The sequence below is a fragment of the Canis aureus genome, chromosome 21, assembly GCF_053574225.1.
Source record: "Canis aureus isolate CA01 chromosome 21, VMU_Caureus_v.1.0, whole genome shotgun sequence".
Classification (NCBI taxonomy): Eukaryota; Metazoa; Chordata; class Mammalia; order Carnivora; family Canidae; genus Canis; species Canis aureus.
Genome location: NC_135631.1, coordinates 40,134,649 through 40,142,939, shown reverse-complemented (window position 1 = coordinate 40,142,939; position 8,291 = coordinate 40,134,649). Strand labels below are relative to the sequence as shown.

The 8,291-nt window shown below is 43.1% G+C and overlaps 1 protein-coding gene across 4 annotated transcripts in view; it reads left to right on the top strand.

The window, feature by feature from the left end:
• Positions 1-4,488: 4,488 nt before the first annotated feature.
• Positions 4,489-8,291, top strand: part of ORC5 (origin recognition complex subunit 5) — a 95,225-nt gene continuing 91,422 nt past the window's right edge. For 3 of the 4 annotated variants that reach the window (XM_077863960.1, XM_077863958.1, XM_077863961.1), the window contains exons 1-2: positions 4,489-4,660; positions 8,005-8,097. In XM_077863960.1, coding sequence (XP_077720086.1) covers positions 4,589-4,660; positions 8,005-8,097 — 165 coding nt within the window. In that variant the 5' untranslated portion in view covers positions 4,489-4,588. The remainder of the gene's footprint in view (positions 4,661-8,004; positions 8,098-8,291) is intronic. The other variant, XM_077863959.1, reaches the window with a different exon arrangement.

Below are 8,291 nucleotides of genomic sequence, written 5' to 3'. Positions count from 1 at the left end.
TAAAAAAAGTAGTATTCTGTCTCTGGGGCAAGAGTCTAGAATGTGGAGAGAGACCACCTCTGAACTGCAAGTCCACAGGAAGGCTCAAGGGTTGAGGGTGGAATAAGAATTTTGAAAAAAGGGATACCTGAGTGGCTGGCTCAGTGGCTGAGTGTCTGCCTCTGGCTCAGGTCATCATCCCGGGGTCCTGGGATCGAGTCCCACATCCGGATCCCAGTAGGGAACCTGCTTCTCCCTCTGCCTATGTCTCTGCCTCTCTCTCTGTCTCCCGTGAATAAATAAAATCTTAAAAAAAAAAAAAGAATATCGTAAAAAGCAATGGTTTTATGCATGTCTGGCAAATCCAGGTTGTTAATTGTGTTTGTAAAACCTCCTATATCCTTACTATTTTTGTCTGGTTGATCTAACAGTGTTTAGAGACATTTGGTTGAAATCTCCTGCAATAGTAGTGGGTTTGACATCTTTTTCTTGAATTTCCACCAGTTTTGGAATTTTAAGTTTTGATGTAATTTTAATAGGGTTGTTTTATAATTTGATGCAATGAAAAATTTATAATACTTCAAGGTCCCTTGTGTTATGATCTTCACCCTTGAAATCCATGAGTAGAGACAAGTATCCTTTTTAACCATTTTAATATCCCTAAATTACTTTCAAACATGATCACTAGGAAGACTAACCAATATGCGTACTAAGAGTGGCGTGTCTATATATTTTAAACCAGCAGAAAGGTCAGGATGAACTCTAACATAACGAGTGGTCCATTAGTTTTCTTTTGTCACTGTAACAAATTACCACACACTTAGAGGCTTAAAACAACACAATTTTTTTTTTTTTTATAATTCTGGAGATGAGGGATCTGAAATGAGTCTCACTAGGCTATCATCAAGGCTTCAGCAGGGCTGCGTTTCTTTCTGGAAGCTCTGGGTGAGAATCCATTTTCTTCCCCTTTGCAGCTTCTAGAGGCTGTATGCATTCTTTGGGGTCATGACCCAACCCTCCAGCCCCCATTTCCAAGCCAGCAACATCAACCCCAGTCTCTCTCACACTGCCACCTCTCTGGCTCTCCTTCTGCTTACCTCTTCCAGTAATAATGACTCTTGTCATTGGCCCATGCGGATAATACAGTTTAATCGCCCCATGTCAAGGCTAGCTGATAACCTTCCCGCCACCTGCAACCTTAATTCCCCTTTGCCGTGTAATCTAACATATTCATAGATCCTGGAATTAGGTTATGGCTATCTTTGGGAGGCCATTATTCTACCTATCATGAGCGGTAACTGGAAGGAGCTGAAAAAATGGACATCATACTTAGATTGAACTAACGAGACATAGAATAAGTTAAGGTTAGAGAAGGTACATAAAATACAGCAATCTGCAAAGTATGGCACTGTTTTCAATATAGTTATCTATTATTTAATTAGTATTTATTTACATGTTATTAAAATATATTTATTTTGGAAAAAAAGTCAATATTTGGTGTATTTTCAAATAATACTGTTAGCAATGTCCTCATGTACCTGGAGGGACTTTCACAAGAGCATTACGTGGTACTGAGGATACATTACCCCATTTCTTTCTCTTTAGTAATCTATATAATCAACCAGGTGCTCAAACTAACGACCCCCTGAGATCAAGAGTTGCATGCTCTTTCAACTGAGCCAGCCAGGCAGCCCTTTTTAAAAAAAAAATAATTTAATTTTATTATTTATTTATTCATGAGAGACACAGAGAGAGAGGCAGACACAACCAGGCTCACTGTGGGGAGCTTGTGCGGGACTTGATCTCAGGACTCCGGGATCATGACCTGAGCCAAAGGCAGATGCTCAACCACTGAGCCACCCAGGTGCCCCTTTTATTATCCAATTTCTAATGACCATGTTGGTCCTTTACATTCAAACTTCAACAGTCAATGGCCCAAGGACCTAAGGGTAGTTTCATTTCAGAATAAACTGCCTGGATATTAACCCAATTTTATTTATTTATATGCTTATTTTATGGACAACCATTTCTACTTTCTTTTGAGCTCAGGGTAGTCTCCAAAGTGGCTACAACTACCATAATCAGACTATTGAGTAAAAATGGGATGCTAAATTTCAAGGCACAGAAAACATTTTTGCAACTAAAACTAGGACATTTGGGGCTTTTTTTGGTGTTTTAGATTTTTTCCTTAATAGTTCATTTCATAAAGCAAATGTGATTAAACATTACTGTGTACTAGAACTCATGCTGGTTATTTGGAATAAGTCACTAATTAATTCAATAATTATGTATTTTTTTGAGAGACAGCACATATGAGATGAAGGGGGAGAATTTTATTTTATATTATTTTATTATTTTATTTAGAGACAGAGTATGAGCATGGGGAGGAGCAGAGGGAGAGGGACAAGCAGACTCCTGGTTGAGTGGGGAGCCCAGCCAGCACAGGGCTCCATCCCAAGAACCCAAGATCATGACCTGAGCCGAAGGTCAGGCTTAACCAACGGAGCCACCCAGGAGCCTCTCAACAATTGAGTATCTACTCTGCACTAGGAACTTTTTTAGGTTATTTAAGCTCTTCAGAGACTTTACATTTTAATTTTAGTGTAAGAGACAATTAAAAAGTAAAATACATACTTAAGAAGTACAGTGAATAAAAATAAAGAAAAAAAAGGGGGAGTGTGGGACAGCAGAGACTTAAGGGGTCAAAGCAGGCCCCTTTAGTAAGGTGACATTTGAGCATAGATGTGAGTTGAGAAGTGAGCCACATGAATAAGGTTGAGCAAATGGTCTCGGAGGAACAGCAAGCTCAGAATCACAAGAAGCTGGAACATGCCTAGCCTGTTCCAGAGAAAGCAAAGATGCCAATATGGGTGAAGGAGAGTGAGCAGATGAGGTGAGAGAAGAGGTGAGGTGGGGAGCGGAGCATGTTCTACAGGGTCGTGTACTTGTTGAGGAATCTGGTGGAATGGGAAATGAGAAGGATCAGAGCAGCGGGATGACAATTTACATAAGACTAGATTATTGCTATACCAAAATATTGTTTTCCATCTACATTTGGGTTTATCTCTTGTTTATTTGATGGCATGGCTAAGTTCCACAATCATTACTTGAGATTTTCTTACTTCCAGATTACTTTTTCAACAATTTATTTTTATTTTTTATAAGATTTTATTTATTTATTCATGAGAGACACGCAGAGAGAGGCAGAGACACAGGCAGAGGGAGAAGCAGGATCCCTGCAGGGGGCCCGACGTGGGACTGGATCCCGGGACCCGGGGTCACACCCTGGGCTGAAGGCACACGCTCAACCACTGAGCCACCCAGGCGTCCCTAAACTAATCCTGGGATGCCAGTACATCACCATGTACATTAGACTTTCACAATGGTATTGAAACTCCGTATCTCAGGACTAAAACATCTTTGTTTGATAAACAAAACATTTAGTTAAAAACCAAAGAATAAGTAACTGAAGATCCTTTAGACCACGATTCGGACCATCATATGCACAATTAATTCTATGTACCAGACACTAAGTATATGACCTTTTACTCCTAGCAATACCCCAGCTATTATTATCCTTATTTTACGATAAGGAAGTTGAGGTTCAAAATGAATGGTTCAACGTCTTTACGGAGGTCTCTCTGCTCTTGTTTTAGGAACCCAAGTTCTTTCTCTTTTCACACACATTTCTCTTTACTTCTGTATCTTTTTTACACAATCTTCCAGGGTCTGTTTTTTTTTTTTTAAAGATTTTATTTATTTATTCATGAGAGAGAGAGAGAGAGAGGCAGAGACACAGGCAGAGGGAGAAGCAGGCTCCATGCAGGGAGCCCCACGCGGGACTCGATCCCGGGTCCCCAGGATCACGCCCCGGGCTGCAGGCGGCGCTCAACGGCGGAGCCACCCAGGCATCCCCTACTTCTGTATCTGTTTCACAGAATCTTCCAGGGCCTGGTTTCTTCCTAGCAGGTGTTCCTCGAATAAATCCACAGAAGGCCTTACGCTAAGGGCAGCATTACTGTCATCCCCGGCGCCCGGCCAACACCTTCCCCTTAGAACTTCATCGCTTTGGAGGGAGAGGCATTCCCGGACGTGCACGTAGGCTTGCGCGGAGACCAGGGATTCAGCTCCTCCTCGGCACCGGGGAGCCCTGACTGCCACACCCTCGTGGCGGCCATCCAGACGACGGGTTTTCTCAGCCGGCCTTGCAGGCCCCGTAAGGAGAGGGTCTCAGCCGCTCGCCGGCCTCGACTTCCTCGGTGGTGCTCCACGATGAAAGCTCCTGGGACCTCAAGTTTCCGCAGGCAAGAAAATCGAACCCAGGGGCTCCGGCCAGCCGTTCTTCGGTCGGCGACGGCACCCCCGCCTGGTCTCCCGGCCTTCGGGCGGCGAAAAGCGCGACCCGAGGCGCCCGGTCACCGACAGCCCGCCTCCTCCGCCTCGGGAGGGAGAGGGCGGGGCGACGCCGCGCGTGCGCGCTGCCGTCACGCCGACGCACGGGCACGCCGGCCCCGCCCACCGCCTCGTAAGTCTGGTTTCCGGCGGGAGCGCGGACCGAGGGCGACGCGGTCCTGCGGCCCCGCGGTGGCGCCGTCCCGTACCCGCCGGGATGCCTCACTTGGAAAACATGGTGCTTTGTCGCGAGCCTCAAGTGTCCACCCTGCAGGCCCTGTTTGGAGAGGTACTGTGGCCGGGCTGGCTTTTCTCTTCCAAATCCTGCGACGCGCTCCTCTGAATTTTCCGTCTCCGTGTTGGTGTCATGAGGGGGCGGTCCTCCGTCGGTCGGTTGGTGGTTTTGCCTCGAGAAAGGGGTTGTTGTAGGTCGGCCACACTCCCGCACCCAAAGTAACTTCTGATGAAGCCCTTTTGGGGGAAAAAAAAAAAACAAACCGACCCGGCGCAGCAGGGGCGGCCGGCCCCTCAGGAAGGTGGCCCGGGCCGGCTGCGTTCCCACACGCCACGCTGCTGAGGTGATGTTAGCGCGGCGTCGCCGCTGCCAGATGCTCCGAACAGGCGTGTTCGCAGGGTCGTCGTTCTCTTCACGCGTCCGCTCGCACGTTTCGTTGAGGGACTAGGTGATGAGGTGGTGGTTTTGAGGCCTCGGGGGGCGGGGCAGAGCAGGCTTCAGGTTAACGACTAAAACGGCTTTTCCAGAATGGCAGAAGCCTTGCAGAGATCTTGTCTAGAACTCTCTCTCTCTCTCTTTTTTTTTTTTCCCAAGATTTTATGTATCTCTTCATAGGAGACACAGAGAGAGGCAGAGACACGGGCAGAGGGAGAAGCGGGCGCCATCCCAGGACCCAGATCACGACCCGAGCTGAGGGCTGAGGGTGGATGCTCTGCCAGTGAGCCTCCCGGGCGCCCCCGCCCCCGCCGACTAGAATCCTTGACCAGCAGTTCAGGGGGAGCCCGGGAGAAGAGATGAAGTGTGTTTGAATGAGCACAGCTTAGGGAGTCCTTTCCTTAGGAGGTAGCATTCACCAATTCAAAACATCTCTTTTTGATTATATTCTGGTGGCCTTTGAGGAGTCTTTTGCTTCAGCCTCATTCCTTAGACATGGAGTTAATAAGTTCGTCAGACTTGGGTTTTATGTGTGAGTGGAATAACTGATGGTTTAGGCTCATACTCCGCCCTCCTCCCCACCCATCTTTTGGTTTGCTTTCTTAACTACTTAAAGCACTTGAATCCAGCAAAAAAATGTTGGATGGGAGTCTGAGTCTGTGAAGTAGTGAAAGAAAAAGTACCACCCTTCTTCCAAAAGCGCACAATGCTTAGGGAAATAAGAGGATAAGGACTGCATCTCTAGTGTTCTAGTTTTAATGCTTCCAGATAGAGCCATCCATACCATCGCAGAAATATTTTCTTGGTTACAGTCTATGCATTCCTTCCTTGGAGATGATAAAACTAGGTAACTCTGAGAGCCGTCCTCCAGGAAAAGCATATTGTCAAATAGAGATGACTAGTATTGGTTTAGTGTTGATAACATAAAGGGTCCCGACCTTTGCTTTTACAGCAGTTCACGTTTAACAGTCATTATCATCGCTTTTCATCAAGGTGTGGTGCATGTTGGAGATGCAAAAACTTTAAAAAAACAAACAAACAAACAAAAAAACCCAGTTCTTATTTCTAAGCAGATTCATTTATTTGCTCAACAGATATTTACTGAGCATCTTCTCTGTGTTAGGCACCTTCCAGATACTGGCTAATTACAGTTTGTTAAGGAGATTTAGGAGGGTGAAAGATTGAGTAACAGGCAAGAGTTCAATACGATTCTAGGTAATGTTGTAAGATGGAATATCACTAAGCAACAAACAGTGGATGCAGACTAATTTCAGGATTTCAGAAAAGGAGTGTTTAGTGTAGCTTGGAAAAACTTCCTGCAGTATGTCTTGACCTTCTCTTTAAAGGTGAACTATAGTATTTGGATAACAGATGCTCAACAAGCATACATTTAATTCTTGGGATAGCATTTTTGAGCCAGTTGATTTACAGCATTGTTAGGTATTAACATAAAGGATTCATATACTTAAAGATCCATCTTAAGTCTCTTTTGGGACTGCTTTGGCACATGCTATTAGAAAATTTTCTCCTGTAGGGGATCCCTGGGTGGCTCAGCGGTTTGGCACCTGCCTTTGGCCAGGGCACGATCCTGGAGTCCCGGGATCGAGTCCTGCGTCGGGCTCCCAGCATGGAGCCTGCTTCTCCTTCTCCTGTGTCTTTGCCTCTCTCTCTCTCTCTATGTCTATCATAAATAAATAAATAAATCTTTAAAAAAAAAAAAAAGAAAATTTTCTCCTGTATAAATCTTAGGCCCTAATTTGTCTTGCAAGAGGAAATGTGTAACTTAGTGGCTAGAATGTAATAAATGTTTAATAAAAAATAATAGTAAATATAGAGTAAATATGTAAATAAAAATAAGTAAATGATTATTGTTGCAGTGGTAGATCATGATGATACTACTCTGCTTTCTTGTGGGAATTGCATCATCCCATTTTTTTTGTAATTATTTTTTAAAGTGAGTGCATCCCACTAGGCTATAAACTCTTTCAGAGCAGATTTTGTCTTTAACAGATATTTGTACTCTTCAATCCATCATGGTTTTCAGCATTGATGAGTGTCTAATAAATGTATGAAACATATTTGGAGTATTAATGAGTCCATTTGACAATCTTTACTTTTCAGTAGGCAACTGACTCTTAACACATAGCAAGAGTTTCTTGGGAATCAGTGTTTTGAAATATACATAGATTTTATCATTGTTTTATTTGACGAAATGTGTACATTCAGGCCAGGGTAAATATAGTATGCATAATTTAAAAATACTCTGTTAAGTATAAAGGACTCTTAAAATTCTTTCCAACTTTGTGATTACATATTCTTTGTTTCAGAGATTTATTTATTTTAAAGATTTTTATTGAGAGCGTGGAGAGAGCACAAGACAATAAGCACAAGCGGAAGAGGGAGAAGCAGGCTCCGAGCTGAGCAGGGAAGCCGATGCGAGGCTCGATCCCAGGACCTTGGGATCATGACCTGACCTAAAGGCAGATGCTTCACCGACTAAGCCACCCAGGCAACCGTTTCGGAGCTTTAAAATGTATAGTGAAGTTGCAGCCTGTGAGATTAGATTCTTTAAAGTGAGATTAGATTCTTAAAAATGGAGTATGATCAAAGTTATCCTTGAAAAATCTCTGAAATCTATATATTTGAAAATACAGGAATTCGTACATATAAACCTACACAATAGTAACAAGTATAAATATATATGTTATATGTATCGTATCATACATGTAGTGTATACTAAATATGCCAAAGAATAGTTTTTCAGAAATTTTAATTTCCTAACAGAGAAAGTGCTTAGAGTTCAATTCAGGTAAGTTCAAAGTGTAATCATGGATCCAGTATGGTCACTGTTGAAATAATTCGGATTGAATGTTTTACTTTGCCACGTAAAACTTTCTCAAGAGTTGATAATGATTAATTTTCTGTTTTGTATGTGCAGACTAATACTTATCTTTCTCTCTTAGAGGCATCATTTCAGCTTTCCATCAATTTTTATTTATGGACATACTGCCAGTGGAAAGACCTATGTAACACAAACTTTGTTGAAAACTTTAGAGGTAAGAGTAACCATTAATTGTGTTTTGTTTTGTTTTGTTTTACTCATAGACTCCTAGAAATGGAAGGAATATGGGAGATTATTTAGAACAGTTTAGCTTTCTTTGAAGGAATATCTTCTACATGAAACATTTCTGACTAACTTTTGTTTTCGTTCGAGATCTTGTGACTCTAGTTCATCAGGGAATAGGGATAA